Source organism: Anser brachyrhynchus (assembly GCF_964034855.1).
Source record: "Anser brachyrhynchus genome assembly, chromosome: 3".
NCBI classification, from domain to species: Eukaryota; Metazoa; Chordata; class Aves; order Anseriformes; family Anatidae; genus Anser; species Anser brachyrhynchus.
The window spans coordinates 56,452,842-56,471,937 of record NC_137696.1 but is presented as its reverse complement, the minus strand read 5'-3'; the positions used below and the strand labels follow the sequence as shown (position 1 = coordinate 56,471,937).

At 42.6% G+C, this 19,096-nt stretch overlaps 1 protein-coding gene across 16 annotated transcripts in view; it reads right to left on the bottom strand.

Annotated features, from left to right (window-relative positions):
• SASH1 (SAM and SH3 domain containing 1) overlaps positions 1–19,096 on the bottom strand; it is a gene marked incomplete at its 5' end in the record, with an annotated part of 518,822 nt that overhangs the window by 30,962 nt on the left and 468,764 nt on the right. For 14 of the 16 annotated variants that reach the window (XM_080584011.1, XM_080584020.1, XM_080584019.1 and 11 more), the window contains 3 exons: positions 2,381–2,513; positions 16,957–17,058; positions 18,352–18,464. In XM_080584011.1, the coding sequence (XP_080440137.1) occupies positions 2,381–2,513; positions 16,957–17,058; positions 18,352–18,464 (348 nt within the window). Of the gene's footprint in view, positions 1–2,380; positions 2,514–2,716; positions 3,196–7,789; positions 16,851–16,956; positions 17,059–18,351; positions 18,465–19,096 lie in introns of those variants that run through there. The other 2 variants (XM_080584017.1, XM_080584016.1) reach the window with 2 other exon arrangements.

Genomic DNA, 19,096 nt, shown 5'->3' with positions numbered 1-19,096 from the left:
TCACTTAGTCAGCTCACTGAGAGAAGACTAACACACAATACACACAGATTCAGATATTGGCACGTTCTCGTGACTGTCAAATTTATATTTAGTGCAACAAAAGACTCACTAGCAGAAATGTGGGAGAAGGATCTGGGGGTAAGGTACTTTAAAAACAATGGTAATGTGTAAGGAAATTTGGAAAAGCTTTTCTTCTTTGTAAAGAAATTCCTGAGGAGGGTTATGAGGAATCTTTCTTCTGGGGAATTTCATGTTGGTTTTCAAACTGAGCCTACTGTCATACTTTAACAAAGGCTGTTGAACACCAGTGAATTTACTGAAGTTATGCTGATGCTACTGTATCAAATACATCTCTCACTCAGTCCAGCTCTCAAAATCCTAGCCATCTAGGATTTCACATGACTTCACATTTATATACTGGTTAAATAATAGCAGCAAACACCTCAAGAACCGATTTAGTCAACTGCAGGTAACTTGGAAGGGCAGATGGCAATCCCCAAATCTGACCAAAATATCTTCTGTGATCTTGCAGAGTCCTCTGACATATTCAAACAGGAATACCTGGACAGCATTTATGAAGCACTTCTAGTTTGCCCTATGAAAATTTGGGTATGGGGAGACCTTGCTGATGGATATCAACTCCTAATGTGTAATTGACGCCTTAAGGCACCTTCTACTTATGTAGAAGTAATCCATCTTGTTATTTAACAACGTTATTTTTTTGCTACAGAATTCACCAAGAGCCAATCTACAAAGAAACTCCACTGTCCTGAATGAAGCACAAACTCTGAATTACAGATGAATTACTCAGAAAAGCCTAGCATTAAAACAGAGAAGATGGGCAGGAGATGGAGAAACAAGGAAGCAGGGCAAGATTTTTTGGAGTTCATTCAATGAGTTGGGGAGCAGGGGTGGAAAAACTCAGTGGAAAAAAACCTGGAAGGAACTGAGACACGTAAGTGGAAGACCAAGGGAGAAAATAAAAAAGGAAATGAAATAGAATTGCAAGTGAAGCACTGCGAGGGAAGGAATTAAGAACAAAACAGTTAACATGCTGAAGAGACAGCCTGGTCAAACTGTAGGAAGGCGCCTGAATGCCCTTGGGCTGCCTGGTCCTGCAGCTGCTCCTACCCCTGCAGTCTCTGGCTGATTGCTCCCTGCAGCTTTTCCCAGACCCCCAGGGGGTAGGAAAAGCATCTCTGGCTTTCTTCCCTCAGAGCAGGGGAAAACCAGCCCTGTTTTGTTTGCTCCTTCCCATAAAACATGTTTTTACTTCCAAGATAACCCACCTTCATGCTCTCTTTGTCTCCCCTGTGAGGTGAATAAACCTTTTCAGACCAAGATAGCTGCCCAGAGCTCTAGGCTGGCTGAGCCTTTCACTCCAGTTAGTTACATGACCATCGTGCATGGGAGAGGCAGGCTCGACCATAAATCTGCCAACAGCTTCCTGCCACATACCCAAGAAGATGCACGTGTTCTCCTTAAATACACTCAGAAGGATCCATAATATGGTTCAGCTCACTGCAAAGCTGAAGGGAATCACAGTGTCTGATCCTGGGAAGGCCACTGACAGAGAGAAGTAGCCGCAGTTCCAGTAAGGACTCAAGTAGGGCTTCACAGAGAGGCTGCTGAGGCTCAGGCTTCTTTAGGCTGCGCGCTCACACACGGATACAGGTCATCCAGAGTTAATTTTGCAGCATGGCATTCCCAGGGGCTGAACTGCTTCCCGTTTCCCCACCCTCCTTGTCCTCCTCCATTCTCTCTCCCACTCCCCCTCTCTCTTGGCAGCGTGGCTCATTCAGGAGTCAAACTGCAAGCAGGCTCCCCCTGAACGAGAAGGTAATATTACATGAGGCAGCAGCTATCCCACAAGAATGTCTGATGGAGTTTCTGTACTTTTGCCACAGGATGAGACCATGTAGTGCAACTGCTCTACCCATCGGCCGCTCCCCTCCCAAAACTAGTTAATAGCCTCACCTGTGCGCCCTCCCCAGCTGCCTCCCAGGCCTGAGAGGAGGGAGCAAAACTGCTCTGCTCACCTCCTTGCAGTGCCCGGGGGGCAGCCGGCTGGAGTCACTCCCAGTCTCATTCCCTCCAGTGTGGGGCACAAAACATAAACCGAGTTCTAATCTCTTAATGAAGGGCTCTCCAGCACCGCTCTGGGAACGCCTGGAGATCAGCAGTAACCACATCCTAGACTGTCACTTTCCTCCTTCTACAGACTCAAAATGTAATTACTTGGGTAATGCATGCACCGTAGACAAGGCAGCCTTTCCCACTGCCCCCTAAGAACACTTCCCACCCCCGCCCCTTTTCTGTCCCCTCTCAACAGAAAAATGCATTAACACATACACTCCAACCATATGCGCACCGATTTTACCTTCTGTGCTGGGTTTTTTCATTTCTTCCACTCTTATGAGTTTCTTCCTGACTCTGCGAGTAGAATTTACCAGCTTGTGCAACCTCTTAAACTTCACCGACTCCTCTGTTTCATCATCGGATTGTTCTCTTGACTGGCAAAGAAACAAAGGGAATATTAATAAAGTAGTCGTTCCACGGCTTGCTCCTTCAAGTCAAGTTAACCCAGTTCATCTGCTGCGCTGTGTCAATGCAGCTCTGTAACTGGTATTACATTTTCAGCCCAGGTCAGAGAGAAACATTTAAATTAGCGAGGGTTTTCTTTTTTTCTTTTTCTTTTTCTGAAAGCGTGACATACCATTTTGATTTCTAAATCTGTGCAACGTAAGATCCTAGGCATTGAAATGCATTCCTGCCCTTGTCTTTCTTCCCATGCATTGTGTAATAACTACTTCCACGTCCTCGCTCAGTGCGTTTCAGGCAGGGCTCTTTCCCAGGGCTCTTCTTACCATACCAGTTATGCTCCTGTGGTTTGGGTCAGTCACTGGTCTGTCTGGCATCTCAGAACTTGCTGTTTAAACCTGGTTATAAACAGCTTCTCCAAACCGAAACTCTGTCATTGACGACTTCTCTTTTTTTTCCCCTCAGTCTTCCCAGAAAATCAAAAACAGCAGCACAAGAAAGGGACGGGAAGGAAAAGGAAGGAGGAGACCTCATCTGCCTTGCTCAGAAACTGCCACAGCTACAAAATACTCCTTTCCTCCTCCCTGCTCCCTACACTCCTCCTGAAGGCTCTCGAGGCTGGAATTAAGATGGACACAGCATTCCTCCAACACTGACCAAGGGAAAACTCTGACCTTTTCAGATATACAGTGCAGTCCATATTCCCCAGCATCCCGTTTCGTTTTGCATCTGATCCAGTATGCTCAGTTCCAGCTGTTTTCCCTCAAGTATCAAACATTACAGAGACAAAAAAAAATTCTCCCTCTCCAGCAGCAGTGACACAACAAGCTGAAACAATCCATTCCTTGTGAACGAGAAGACGACTTCGATTTTCGAGCCAGATCCAGCGCTCGATGTGCTACTTCCTCTGTTTTAATCAGTTCAGAATGCGAGAGGCGGCGGGGGGAAGGGGAGAGGAGGCCGGCAGGACGCTCCAGCCCGGCCAGGACAGCCCTGGCACTGTGCGCTGCACATTCCTGCGCGCCGCGCGGGCTCCAGCTGGAGCGCGGTACAGATTGTATACCTTACTTTGTTTTCGCCCGTGGTCCCAGCCAATTCCCTGCATTCGTAATGGCCGGCTCTAACCTTAATGCGACTTCCTGTCGGTGAAGCTATCTGGGGTTCCACAGCGCTCCCATGCTTTTTCTCCTTCTCCCGAATTAAACTTGGAAAAAAGAAAAATCCCAAACAGACGCGAGCCAAAAAAAGGGAAGCAAAAAAGTAAAAATTCACCCTCTCCCCTTCCCCAGTAAAAATGCTCTCTTTGCTTATCCAGGGACCGAATAAAAGACAGCCCAAGTATAAAAACGCTTTCTGCTTTTCAAAGGTACTTAAATATCAGGATGTGGTAGCAGCAGTAGATGCCACGGGACAGGACACCAATTAGCAGCTGTATATGCATGAGTACGTTTTCAAAGGCACAAATAGCGCCTGAAGGAATCAGCGCAGCTTTGAAAGTCTACCTTGTAGGAACACATTTCACAGAGCCAGCAGAACCGTGCCAGAGCAAACGCCAGCCACTTTCTGCGAGGGCACTGCCAATTACCGATACCCCACAAACTTCCTGATATTCCGAAACAAGAAGGAATACCGAATGGACCACATATGGCAGAAGGAATTACCATGCTGCCATCCAAGAGCCGCAGGAATGCATTCATTATGGGTACAGACTGGAGAGGTAATTAATAATCTTCCTTCAGGAGAAATAAGGCAGTAGAGAGGAGTAACAGCCTTGTTTATATCAAGATAAATTAAGCAGCAAGAAGAGCATTAATTCACAGATTCCGGCTGGGACAACTTAGTGACATGTCAAACAACAAGATATACCTCAGACATATTTAGATAAGATGAAGAATGGATTATTGACTGTAATCAGGAAGTTCAGTCAAGACTTCTTAGGCCACTAAGCACATCTTGGCAAGCAACCATCATGCATGCTCTGCACTCCAGATACATTTATTTTAAATGCAATTACTCTAAGCAATTGCTTTCCTTCATTACTTTGCATCCATCCTTGGTATGCAAGGCTCCTGTTTATAGAACCGTGAGCTCTGTATGATTTGGGGAATAGCTCACACCCGGTCCTCCCTCCCAGGATGTCACTGACGAATACGAAAGTTGCGTTGAGAATCAACTGGCCTGACTTCTGCACTACCGGTGTCCAAGAAAGACCTGTCCCCTCAGTGTCCTCCACAAAGATTCCGCAGCAATAACAAACGCTTTTACAATGTCTGACATTTGCATTCGCTACTACCGCAGCGAAAGCAAGTGCCGAAATAGCCTCCATACAAGGTACTGACATCAAACCCGAGTGGGTGGTACGGTGGATCCCTACCACACTTCAAAATACATAAAGTACCATCCTAATAAAAGGCTAGCTGGTATTTCCTGCCATTTCAGGACTCTTGGTACCCTTTGTTCCAGCAGCCAGGATCCTTTATGTGCAGTGACAGACACTTCCTAGCCCTGATGCTCGGCTGGGAGAGCCGAGAACAGCCTGTATTTAACAACAGGAACCGCCGGATAATAGCCTGACTAAAAACTAAGTCAGAGCTTCTCTCCAACAGTCTATTTCCTACCACACTGGGTCGCAAGTGGCATGGAAAATCTTTTGTAAAGGAAAAGGACGGCTAATAAGGTTACACAGAAAGGCCTAAAAACATCTGTGACTACGCCAGTGGTGCTGATCAGGAAACTTTTTTGTCAAATAATGCTGATTGCTTGAAAATGAAACTGTTTTGAAAGAGGATCACTTTTGTTTCATTTCCTGATTTCCAAATGATTTAAAAAACAACAACAACAAAAAAACAAACACCTTGAAATTATCAAAAGACTCCATTTTGGCACACGGAAAACAGAGCTTAATTTTCCAGTTCAAGCAGTGTTTTCTTTTGCAGCTAATATTAAACAGAAAACAGAAATGTAAAGCATCCAGGCCTAAATGACATATTTGGAAATTATCAAACTTTGACGTTTTGACTCATACGGCCCATTTTTCCTCTCCGGGTTTCAAGACGACAGAATGGCCTTTTTTGGTTGCGGCTCCTGACTTCGGATGGGAAAATCAGCCTGATCCCACTGACCCGTGGCGGGCCGGGCACGAGGTCTCTGGGGCAGCAATGTCCTAGCAGGGGGCTGCAGCGCTGCCGGCCCTCACGCCCCCTCTCTCTTTCTCCGTCCTTTCGTGTGTTTCAGCACTCTGTGGCACTACAGAAGGGCAGAAACACATCGAGAAGGGGACAACGTGCCTGCCAATGGCCAGGCAGGGGCCAGGCCGGGCGCGCGGGGCTGGTGGAACAGCCGGGCCCCTCCGCCGCCCCGCGGCCGTGGGCGCAGGCCTCTCCGCGTGCTCCAAGGGGAAAACAAATGGATTTGCAGTACTGTAAATAGGAACAACTGAACTTCCATCTCCTCCGCTCCAAATTTTTCCATCCAAAGGCCCATATGGCTCAACTTTTAATTATTTTGGCTAATGCTGTATGTAGTAATTCTGTGGTGAATGCTTAAGTGTTTCATTTCTGGTTTCCACGGCAACATTACATCAGATTGCAGACAGCTGGCTCCACAGTCCTAAACCATAACAAATTGGCCAAGCCAACGCACAAAAATCGCGCTCGCTTTAAAGAGATAGCGCTGCCGGGGAGCCAGCGCGGCCGGCGGGGCCCCTTGGCGGGGCCGGCCGGGCGGAGCCGCCTTCCCGCTCGCCTTGGAGCAAGTGCGGCCCCGACACATCTGCGCTGCTCTCACGGCGCGCGAGGCCGCCAGCTTGGAGAGCTCTGCTGCACGAGCGCGTGCGGGGCCACGGGGAAACGGGGACTAAATTAACAGCATCTGTAAGTACCCAGGGCTGCACGCGGAGGACAGCAGCCACCACGTACCGCATGGCTGGGAAACGGCGGAGAGGCCAAGGCCCAGCCCCGCCACACAGCTCTCTGCCGCTAGCGAGCGTGGCCGTAGCCTGCAAAGACGGTCTCGAATCTGAAAGAGAGACCGATTCCCTCTGCTGTCCTTACCACCCCGTCTGCTTGGACACCTCCCCTACGTGTGCATCCCAAAGGCCGCGCTCTGCGTCGCCTCGTACATAAACCAAACAAAAAGCCGCGCATCCAGGAACAAGCAAGAAATTAACACGTGCGCTGCAGCATTCTGCTCCCGGCATCCTCCTCGCTTTCTCGGCTGCTTTTCTCACACAGGCTCTTCACTGCTGCCTGCTCTGGAGGCAAGCAGCACGCGTGGCTCTCTAGCTGTAAAACATCGAGCCCCTTTCACACGCCACAGAAAGAACAAGAGCCCACAATCCTAACCTCGCCCTCTGAATTAGTGCTTTACACACACGCGCGTGCGCACACAGCTATCGTTTATTATGGTACTTGGAATTAATAGGCCAAATGTAAACCAGAAGTAAGTAGCTTGCTTTCGGCACGACTATGTTTAGAAACACTACAGGGTTATAGCAGCAGCGCTTGAAAAACACAAGATACGCAAGACTCGCTGACCAGGTCCTAATAAAAATGTGTAAGAAGCATCAGGGCAACAGGCAGTTAAAGGTATCACAAGTGATTAATCTGTTTCAGCTCCATAAACAAAAACATACATAACTTTTACGTGAGCCGTATGAAGCCATTTAGAGGGATGTTAAACTTTTTTTACAACCCACTTCATGCCCAGCAATCGTACAGCCCCAAACTGAAATCTCTAGGAAATCCCCCATCTAAGGAACTGGAGAATCTCTTAATATCTGCTTACGCCTAAACTTCAATTATTTCTGGCTATCAGACAATTCTTATCCAGCAAAGAGGGGCACAAATACACATGCAGATCTGTGGCATATCACATCATCTACCCCTTGCCAGCTCACTTCAGAACTACAAGCTCACTGCAAATGCAAAGACATTTTGCTGCTCCTTTTAGGAGACGTGGCTACACGTGTCCTTTCTTCTTTCTCTCTCTCTCAAACAGGCTTTGCATTCGCCAAAAAAAACAACCGTTCTAACTTTTTTTTTTGTATTAAAGATGCCTGGACAAAGTCAGAGACAGGAAAATAGAACAGAAAAGAACTTAAAAGCCCAAGGAAAGGAAGAGAAAAACTAAGAAAAGCTATACATGCTGTGCTGTGCCTAAGAATAACCACAAAAGCCTTTTCTCTTTCTCCCTCTCTGAAACAGGAGGCACATCCTCTCCACATCACGCTACATGCTCAGCGACTTACCAGCTTCGGCATTTATAGGCCTAAAGCTCAGTTTCGAGTAATTCCCCCCGAGTGCTCAGCTGCTGTCAGCTTCGTTACCCTGAAATTTAGGATTAGACCCTTCTTCTGAAGTATTGCATTCGCTCAGAATCCCGTGCACAAAATGCCTCTTCTCTGGAGTTACATTATCAGACACCAAACTGGCTCTGATTTCAGCGCTGAATATGTAAAGAAGAAAAAAAGCGTGATGCTGGACTCAATTAGCTGTTTTCTGCTCACTGATTGATTCCCCCAGTTACTCGCTAGCTGCATAACTTGCAAGAAAGGCATAAGTCATCAGCTCTAAGCAAATCTTCTATTCACCACAAGGAAAAAAGGGAGTGTTGTACATGGCAAACAATCCCTGTTTTCACTGACGAAGGCTTGCTGACCTCTTGCTGGCCTCCAGTTCCTTAATTACTGTCTATGGAATTTCAGTTAAAGAAAAAAATACAGAGAATCTGTGCAAAGCCAGGACGAAGACTGACCCTCAAACGCAACCGCTAGAGCAGAGGCTGTGTCTATAGGAAATATAACTTAAGCCCTTTACCAGGCGCTTTTAATTTTCACTTTTAAATTCTTCTGACAAAAGCCCCCCTGATAATTTCCCTTTATAAAGGGCTAATTTGACACAAAAATAAACCTACTTTAATGTTCTTTAAATTAGCAAACTTACTTTTTTTTTTTTCTTGGTTTGCAGTGCTATAAAAAAAAAAGAACATCACTAACAACTGGCAATGATGTTTAGTTCAGCAATCTCAGCCTGGTCTAGAATTGGCCACATTGTGGCTTTATGAAACACTGTAGCATGACTTCCAACTTCTCCTCCTAGGCTGGGCTCAAACCTCCCTTCCTAAGAAACAGGCTCTGAGATGCTCAAGTAAATTACAGTCAACCGTACCTAATCCTGGACCTTGAGACAAATCCAGAATTTGGGCAATTCTTTCCAAAGCACAAGAAAATGGAGCAAAACCTCTGCTAATTAGGAGCAATGCTATCCAGTGGTGGGAAGCAGTAGTGAAGGAATACAACAGCACCCTCTTTAAGCCAAGAATATACGATTTCCCCTTACTCAGAACAATACCTTTAATGGACAGTTAATCTGGGTTCACTCCAGATCAGTCACACGATGAAATCATAGCAGGACTAAGTATCTACTTCCTTTGATGACGGGCTGATTTTAAATAGCCACCTGGCCACGTATCTTTCTTCAATTTTCTCCATCTTTGTATTACCAATTTTACAGCTTTTCTATTCCCTAACAGTCATGTAAACTAGATTTACTGGCATGTTGTAGCTGGGATTTTACCCTTGAATTACTTCAGCCCCAAAACTCTGATGTAAAGCCCCATGGAAAATTCTAAGCTTCGGATAAAACCAGCTGGTGTTCTCCAATTTCAATAACATACCAGCCCACATCAAGTGAAACATGACAGCGACTTCCTTGAAACGTATCCCAGATTCCCTTAAAGTTCATGGCCGGGAGTGAAACTGATCTAGTTTTGGGCTTGCAACTTGAGTTTTGAAGGTTTTGGGTTTCACTAAGAAATTTTCACAAACCTCTAATCCTTAGAGAGGCTGTTTATAGAAAAGTGTGTGAAATTCAGATGTGATAATTCTTATCATATTCTGAGGTTACAAAAAAGGGCCTCCAAAATTTTAGAGAAAATTGCACATGGTCATAAAGTTTTTTTGCCACTTCACAAAATTAACTGCAAGAGCATGAATTGCAAAGACTCCGTGAGTCTAAAACATGTAGCAGTAGTGTCAGCCCCCCAGGTAAACTGAAGAAAAAAGCCGTCCCATGTCTGGGTTTGGCCTGTGGTTACTTACAAGGAAATCAAAGGAGAGTCTAACGACTACTTTGGTGAAAGACATATTACACATTAGCTGGTGACGACACTGCTTGCTGAAATTAGTGGGAAATATTTGTCATAAGTAACGAGAGCACAATAATTTAATTCCCCCTGGAGGTCTGTCTTGATACTAGAATAGCTGCTTAGGCAAATTCCTAGATGTTAACTGTTTCCAGGTTTTAGTTAAATAATTTTGAGAAGCACATTGCTGACGTTTGCATCTGCAAGCCAGATACATTTCTTCACGGTGAACTGTTTCTCTTGCTGATTAGAATAATTAATTTTAATGACATCACAACTGCGCTCACGTACCACCCGTCATAGGTATATGGCAGAATGAAGCTCTGCGTTACATCACTTTGTATCTGTTACCATACAGCATTCCTTTCCAATTCTCCTGCAGACTTTTCTACACACGGGAGAGAGAGTCTCTACTTCATCGCGTGTTTTGGCAAGGCTAAGAGGGCATGAGGAGAATCCCTACTCTTTGGTGTAGACTGTTATTGATGAATGGAGTACACCACTGGACCTGGAAACCAACTTCCGAGCATTTCAGAAAACCAGCGGTGGAAAGGCAATATATGAAATACAGTGAAATTCAAATCAGAGATTGTTTAGGGAAAACAACAACAACAAGAAAACAATGATAGCCCTTTAGCAAAGGGTGTGGTAAGTTAAATCATATTCTTATCGTATTTTTGAACAATCAAACTATTAATGCTACTGTCCTATGTGCGAGAAGTAAACACCAGCAGTGTAGGGGGAAAGGGGCAAGTGGTAAACGACAGGAGCACAATTAAAATCTTCTATTGTACCACAAGTAAAGATTATTCAGCCTGGGTCTGCCAAATAGGGCAGTGAAACACATGGCTTTTGAGATTCTTAGTTCTTGAACTGAGCAGGGCTTTGTTCCAATTTAATAGGCTCGGTCTCTGAAAAGATGGGGGCAGGGAAACCACATTATGGATTACAGCATCTCCTGCTGGCTGATGCATGCAGTGAGAATGGTCACAGGAAAAAGCTGTAACTCATGGTCTCACACCCTCTAGGTAATATGCAGAGAAATTAGGCAGCTGCCCAAAGGCCGAAAGGTATACAAGACAAAATAAGGTGTTAGAATGAATATTCAACTAATTTGCCTTCCCACCTTCCACCTTCCTGAAATATGTGGCCACACATTTTGTGGTGAAGTTAGTCAATGGGGATTGTTTGAATGCAGTCAAAACAGAAGTGGTTAATCACAGCCACCACCTGTGCATCACCGCAAGCTCTCTCTTCTCTGTCATGATAGCAGGAAGATTTTTCAAAGAGACCTTCCTACAGACTAATTACATCCAGTCTTCACATATGCAGGAGCAACTCCTACTGGCAGTGAACAGGAGGTGTACTTGGCCTATACCATTGTCAATTTCTGTGTACAACCTTGTGGTGGCAATATTTGGTCCCACCAGCTAAAGAGACACACACGTAGCTAAACGGTACATGAGGACAACTTGGGCAGGTCTTCCATGGTAAGTAGTACTTATTGAAGCGATATAGTTTTAATCCTAAATAAATTTATTTATTCTCCAAATTCTAAAACATTCTGGAAAAAATCAGACAAAATAGGTTAAAAGAAAACCAAAACAACCCAGCCAACACCTTACAGTGTTCTTCAAAGCAACATATAAACACATCCATGATTTCCCACTCTGTACAGCACTGATCTAACTTCAAACTTTGTGTAGTGCCCTGGAAACTGTAATGGCAATTTGTGTTTCTCTCACGAATGCTCTTGTGTTACTACACGCATGGGAAACCCTGCTGTTAAGCATGGACAGAGATGAGGGGGAAGTTCGTAATAAAAATGCAGTTATTCTTCTGCTACTAGATTCCAGTACGAGGTGCTGGACACCTCCGCTGACTAAGATCACTGGAGAACAAGGACAGACAGTGCCACCCCAGACAGATCCCCAGCTAGACGTACATACAGCCTGGGAATTCTGCATTTTGATGCTGTCTTATTATTGGCTCTTTCTTCATCGTTACTATTAATAAGTGCTGGGAATATTACAGAAACTTGGAAACGAATAATAAATATACTATCCAACACAATGAGGGGCATTAGTGCCTTTCAGGAGATCTTCACACAAATTGGGTCACTAGACTCTTCAGAGCAAAGCTGAATGCTCTGCATTCATTCACAGCCATACTGAGTATCAGCTCCCCTCTGCTACTTCAAAGAGCACACAGGGCCTGGAGGCAGCAACAAGATCTCCAAGAACTGAAACTTGGGAACATCCTGTGCCACTCCTAAGCCTTTCAAGGAAAAAAAGAAAAGTTACAAAAACTGGTAGATCCTCTGGTAACAGCAAATCCAGGCCTGAAAGTGCATAGCTTTCAAAATGCTCAAAGTATTCATGTTGTTTCAGTTTAAACACTACTATTTAAATTACAAAATCTCATCCTACCCTAGTCTCCCTTCACATCTAACACCAGTTCTGAATATTCACTGACTTCTACCTTAGCTCTAACAAGTTAAAAAGGGCTTTTTTTTCCTGTAACATACAGCCCTATGTAATTAGCAATGACAACATTAACAAATGGTTAACCACTTCAAAAATCCATCAGTAATAAGAACAAAAATCAATTTTAAAACTGAAGTATTTAGAAAGCTTCAGCAATCTGAATCACTGAAATACAGTATAACCCTGAATAATATGGATTTGCTGTAGCTACACTTAGATTTGCTCGGAGGCAATTGGTGCTATGAAAGTTATATTGTAATTATTTCTTTTCTTCTTAGTCTTGCACTTAACAACATAGTAGTAACTGTTGTGAGTCAGAGATAACTATCAGACTTGGTCTTTTATCGGAGTTAGCTTTATGCCAAAAAGGGAGCAGGTGCACGGGTAATACAATCCTGATTCAACAGCTACAACACGTCACCCACTCAAATGAATAGGACCCAAACACCTTTCTCGCCCGTTATTTTGCTTTTCACAATGGTAGTAGATACAGAACCAATACCGAATGCTTATTCAGCTTTTAGCCCCATTTAATGGCTGGACAAATGAAGAAGCCCTCAGGAAATATAATACAAAACCCAGGAACAACAAAAGGATATTTCGGCCTAACTAGGCCTGTCTCTGTGTGGACTCAATTTGCTGCCTTCTGCTATGAGACAGATCAATAGCAGATGGAAAAGAGCAAAAACGGGACTGGAAGCTTTCCAGAGCTATGGCCTCATGGTAGATGAAGATCTGCACTGCTCGCCTCCAGTTTTGCAGAACTGCTTCAGGGAGAACAAGCAGAGGGCAAGTTTCCTACCCGTAAAGGTGCCGTGCTGGCAGACCTGGCCGAAGAAGCTTCCAGAAAGCAGGTGAAGGCACTGCTGCTCTCTCCTCACCCAGCCATTCTGTCAGAGGGAGATGTGTTTTTTGTTCTCCAGGCTCATAAATTGTAAGGCCTCTCTAATGAGGCTGATAAGGTGGTACGTAGCGGGGAGGGGGGCTCGGGGCAGCTCTCCTCAAATGAAGGCATGTGTCGCTACCTGGGTGCCTGCGCTAATGAGCTCCGCGTGGCCGACCATTATGTGATGATCAAAACTGCAGCGCACAAGCCCAACGAGACCAACAAAACAGCTCAGTCCAGGGATAATTACAACTTCATTGAACTTGCATCTACAGAAGCTGTCGGTGAAGTTAATTAGTGGTTTGTTTCTGTGACAGCGTGCGCATGATACACACACTTCTGTCACAATCTCCCTCCTTTTCCTCTCCTTTCCCCAACTCCTGCATCAAATATGACAACCGGTACCAATTAGCAGTCTTTCAGCAGAGGGCACAGAACAAGATTTATATGGGTTTCTCCTAATATTGGTCCTTCAAGCAGAGCTCTGGGGATGGAGCTGCCCTTCCAGGCTTCTTTTTAAGATGGACAGAGAATTTCAGCCCCCTAAAGTTATCAAATGAGCTCCTGTCTTTAAGAAGCATAAAAGGCACCTCAGTAATGGGAAAGAATGTGGTAATTTTGAAATCCTCTTTCCCTGGACTTTCTGAATCCTGAGGACAAATAGGTCCTTATCTAAAACCCAGAAAGGGATTCATTTGTAATCTGCACCTGTTTTACAACCCAACACTTGGCAAAAGGCAATGAAAGCTTGTCTAGAGCTACAGTGAGCAGCCTTCATTTCAACAGAGATGAAAAATCAATATTCACAAATCAATTTGTAAAAAATGGTGAGGTATTTCAGCTTTATACATCTCACTAAGAAGAAAAACAATTTCAACTGCATTTCCACATTATGAAATAAATAATACACATAACTTTGTTGTGAAACAAAGGTTCACAGTGAGGTTTAAACCCACCAACTGCTCTAAAGTGGCAGAGAACCAAGTCACCTACTGGCTTGGGAAGGCTTTTGTTTGTTTGTTTGTTTCTTAACAGCAAGCAAACAGGACATACAAGTAACAACACAGAAATTACATCGGGCTGCCTCCCTTTGGATACTGAGGAGATGACCCTTCAACCCTTTGTTGTTTATCTCTTGGATTTAATTTTAAAAGGGTACGAAATGCAAGTTTCCATTCCCTGGCACAGTAATTTAAAAGAAGAGGAGCTGGGAAAAAGAATCTTTAAATCTTTGAAATGAGTTTAGCAGCAACACCAAGGATGTTAGTCATAAACACATGACAGTTACACAAGCTAAAAAAAAAGTGTGAGTTTCCTATTTATTTTTTTAACAAAAGAAAAACAACAGCTAATGGTATTTGCCCTTTAGAGGTTATCTCATTGGTGGATGTTCTTATGTTTTAGGCAGACCTGACTTGAAAGTATGGAGCACTTACAGATCTCCAGATGTTCTGCCTACATTTTTAGATTCTCTGAATGCTTAGTTTTTTTTTTTTTTTTTTTTTTTTTGGTCCTGAAATCTTGTTATCAGGCAAAACTAGACCAAGATTCTCTGTAAAAACATAATGACCCATCCTCCCAAGTCCTCCTAACTACCAGCAGGTCTCTTTGCCTGGGAAAATAAAACAAGAAAACAAGAAATGGAAAAAAAAAAACAAACTATACTAGTGTTTTGATCTCTCTTAAATCCCCAAAGTTATTAAACAAATGTATAACAAGTGAATTAAAATTACGATTTTCCTGAATTTCCTCAATCTGCAAGTATCCTACAATTCACTTTTATCATTTGTGTGTACGAAATGTTCACAAAATGATCAAGTATGATCACAGTGTTCCATTAGAAATTGCCTAGTAACAATTTGGCCACAAGACTGAAAAAAACAGAAATCAGAAAAAATGCCAACAGAATCAGAAGAGTCATTGCCCAAGGAGTTTTAATTCAAACCAGAAACTTCAATTTCAGTGACTCATATTTTAAATTACTTTCTGGGGCTAGAAGGCAGTGGGCTATCTAACAGAATGTTTCTAATATATGGAAAAACATCTTTGCTCCTTGGACTCTATAAAATGAGTGTGGCAGTTCTGAGTTTCCAAGTCTGCAGAGTACAAATCACACAAATGGCACTGAAAGTCAACCGATTTAGCAAAGGAAGTGCTTGGACACAGAATCATCTCTGTGCCTCTCACAAGCTGGTCATTTTAGATTAATAGAGATGTCCTTTGGCAAAACAGTCTGGGTGAACACATGCGCTATCTCTAGACATATCTGACACTTTACACTACTTGTTTTCCTCCCTCTTGCACGGCAGTTACAGCTCAGAGTCTTTCACCCCAGTTAACCCTAGTTGCTTTTTGGTCCAGAAAGAAGCCAAGCTGACATTTGTTCTAACAAGAACTTTTGTTTCTGCACATGATCTGCTCTTCACTTGAAGACATGCAGTTTCACAGCTTCTGTTAAATGTAACGAGGATAAAAAATAGCAACAAGGGCAAAAATCTGGAGAGGTATTTAGAACAATAGAATACGGATTCCCTCATTGATGTTAGCAGGAAGATGGTTCAAATCCCACCAGAACAACAGAGAGATGCAAGAAAGCTCTTGGCTGGAAGAGTAAAGACAGCTTATGAAAATAATTTTAGAGAAGATGTGCCAAGTCATTCCATTCGGGAGCAAATACTGAGTCATATTTAGTCCTCAGAGGTATATACAGCTTTCGGTAACTTCAACACAAGCATAAACCATTATCAGAATATTTAAGAGTAAAACTCAGTAGACCTCTGAGATTTTACTAAAGTAAATGAGAGTTTTGTGGCTTTTCTGCTTTAAGTATTTTAGTCAAAGGCCTTAAGGGGGGACTGTCCAGGCTATAAACACTAATGAGGAAAAGATCAAGACACTTTCCCTTGGCTAAAGAACCAATGCAGAAGAGCAAGGATTCTTCCTTCTATATTCTTTGCACATTTCTGATATAGCTGAACAGAGTAGAAGGCAACATCTGTTCCTCTCTGTTCCCACCTAACTGAAGATGGGCATTTTTTTTTGAATACAAACAAGAAAATCCTTCTCCACCACAAAATATTTTAAACATCTCATAAAATGACATAGCATTCCTCTTTTCATTTAGGGAGGAGAAGCTAACCGTCTGCTGCAGTTAGCAGGAAATTCCATTGACAATAAAATAAATAAATCAATCAATGGGCTCAGAAGTCTATGATTCAATTATATGGGTTACTAAGAGTTTGGATTTGACAGCCAAATGTGTTCTTCTGTAAGATTTATCAGTGAACTTTCAATTAGAGAAATCAAGTGGAATAAACTACTCTGTGGAAATGAAGATATTTGGAACGAAAAATTAATTAATTCAGTATGGCATGACACAAAGACTGATGCCCATAAAAACAAGAGAAGCTACAAAACTCAGAAGTAAAAATAAGGGAAGAAAGCTGCCTTACTACTTATGGGTCTCACAAAAGCTGCAAACTCTGCGCTGAGAGTTAGAAAATACAGAGTTAAAACTGAAAGCAGCAGGCAGCTAGGACTTAGCCAGACCCTCAGCTAGGATGCATCAACAGCTGGGAAGACCTGAGAAACTCTGATGATTCATAGTAACTGAGATGTAACGTGAAACAATTCTAAATATATGTATATATATATAAAACAAAAAAACCCTACACCTCTTTCTGTGCGTTAAAAAACAAAAACTATGTAATACAATAACAGAACCCAAAGATTTAAAATCTCTATTAAAGATTTGCTGTAGACAGAACATATCATCATGAGGTCAAATGATAGATTTGCTATTATAAATCACCAAGTAAATCAGGATACTGCTGCACCACAATGAAAGACTTTAAATATTAAATGACACTGGGAAGCTATATCAAAAGGACAGGTACTTACATTACAATTGGAAGACCCATCAAATGTTGAGTAAGAACCATCAGGCCAGTCTGTAGTATCTACAGTACTTGATTGCCTGTGCTGGGCTTCATACTCCTTCAGCTGAAATTTGAAAAGACAGAGAACACATTTTCCAGTGAGAAGGAGCTATCAGTCTTTAAAATAGCAAGAGTTAATGTCTTTTCATTCTTTTTTCCCCAGTATCACTGTGGAATGGGGAGAATCAGACCTTTCGCATTGTCTGTCTCACTTGTTTAAAATAAACTCATTTAAAAATAAACTCAATAAAATAAACTCATAAAATAAAAATAAACTCATAAAAACTGCAATCAGCAGTTTTAATGATGAGATTTATTTTTTAAAGAAGGTGATCTGTGAATACCGAATTTTGATGAATTATCATTGGCAAAATATAAATTACCCATCCCCATCAGAGGCACAGTTTATACTGGACAGACTCACAATATTCTACCAATTTTCTTGATAAAGAAAATGATCTGCAGTGAGGACTAGGAACCGATTTTTATAATTTTACAACTAAAGAACATTTTTTCCACTTTCCAATAAAAGTCTAAATATTTACAACCAACCCTACCAGAGTCAAATTGTTGAGAGGATCATCAAGAACTGATGATTAAAAAAAAGAGAGAAAAAAAAAAAAGAGTTGCTGCTAATAGCTCAGACCACTAGAGGGAAACAATACTGGTATATATAGTGAATATTAAAGATCAGGTAGAATTCTCTCCCACAATTTTTTTTTAACAGCAGAGATCCCAATATTACCCCCCTGGTGATTTTAAATTTTTGCATTTTTTTCATGTTATGATTCCCAGTAAAGCAGTATTTTCTTCAGACAATAATGTAACCTTATATTCTATGATAGCCTATAGTCACGATTGAGCTCATGTTTTCTGAATCTCAGGTACCCATACAGAATATCCTGTGCTCTACCACGTTATTTTGCTCAAGGGAACAAAATGACGAGTGGCATACAAACTTTATCATTGGCCTTTTGGCTTCTGAGAAAACAGTTGTTTTTCCTGTGGCTCATCAAAATTCAGATTTTGTAAAGAAACACTTGTGTCAGTCACTAACCTGTCAAAAATTACATCTGTTCTGATTTTAATGTCAAACACCAAAAATGGCTGAGTATGTTTACTTTTAGGACTCAATTCATTTGTCATATATTAAGCATCTATTTTTGGGTAAGCTAAGCTATGTTTTCCCATGAACAATGCAATTCCTATCTAATTTATACTACCTAGTGCTAAGTAACAAACAGGCAGTTTTTCCCCCTTTCTTCTCTGTTTTGTGAGCAACTGAAAACTTTGAATTGGTATATCCTACACCATAAAACATGTTTCCCAGGAAAACTGAAGTGTGTACTTATCATACCCTAGCAAGTGCTTCCTCAATAGTGATCATCTTCTCTTTGACCATCATCATTAGCTGGATCCGTTCCTCATCACTCATCGTGATCTCACTGGCCACGTACCCGACATCCTCTCCTGCAGAGAAATGCACCGATAAAACAACCGCGTGAAAGAGGTCACACACAGAGTGGTATGTACTGGAATTGTTGGATTTTAGCTGGACTCTGAGATGTGGTCACCGCATAGATCTGGCTGGCCAGAATAGACCCTCCCCAGACCAATCTCAGTATGATTTGACAGGACTGAATGATTTGGAAGTAACTAAGCAATGATATGAAGTAAATTAGGGCTAGAAAAAACAAGTGTACTGACACTGAAATCAAGACAGTAGAAGGAGAAGGAGAAATAAAATGTGACTGATATAGTTATTGACCCTAAAGACGAGAATCAAGAGAAAGTGCTAATGCCAGGAAAGTCCTGAACTCAGCCCTGAGGAATACTTCGGTCAGCTGAGTGGATGGGAAGCCGTTCCAGGAAAAGTGTGCTGGGCCCTCTTAGCTCTCTGCTGTAGAGCCATGAGCTGGCACACACTGCTGGATGTATTTGGCCTCCCAGCTCCAGGACCTCTTCTGACATGAGCTTGGAACGTCAGCGTGGAGAGTTAAAACTTGAGAGCCAACGAGGACCCACACTTAACTGACAATATAAATGAGCCCCTTTTCAACCTCATAAGCAGGTTCCTAAATTTTTTCACAACCCATCTGAAC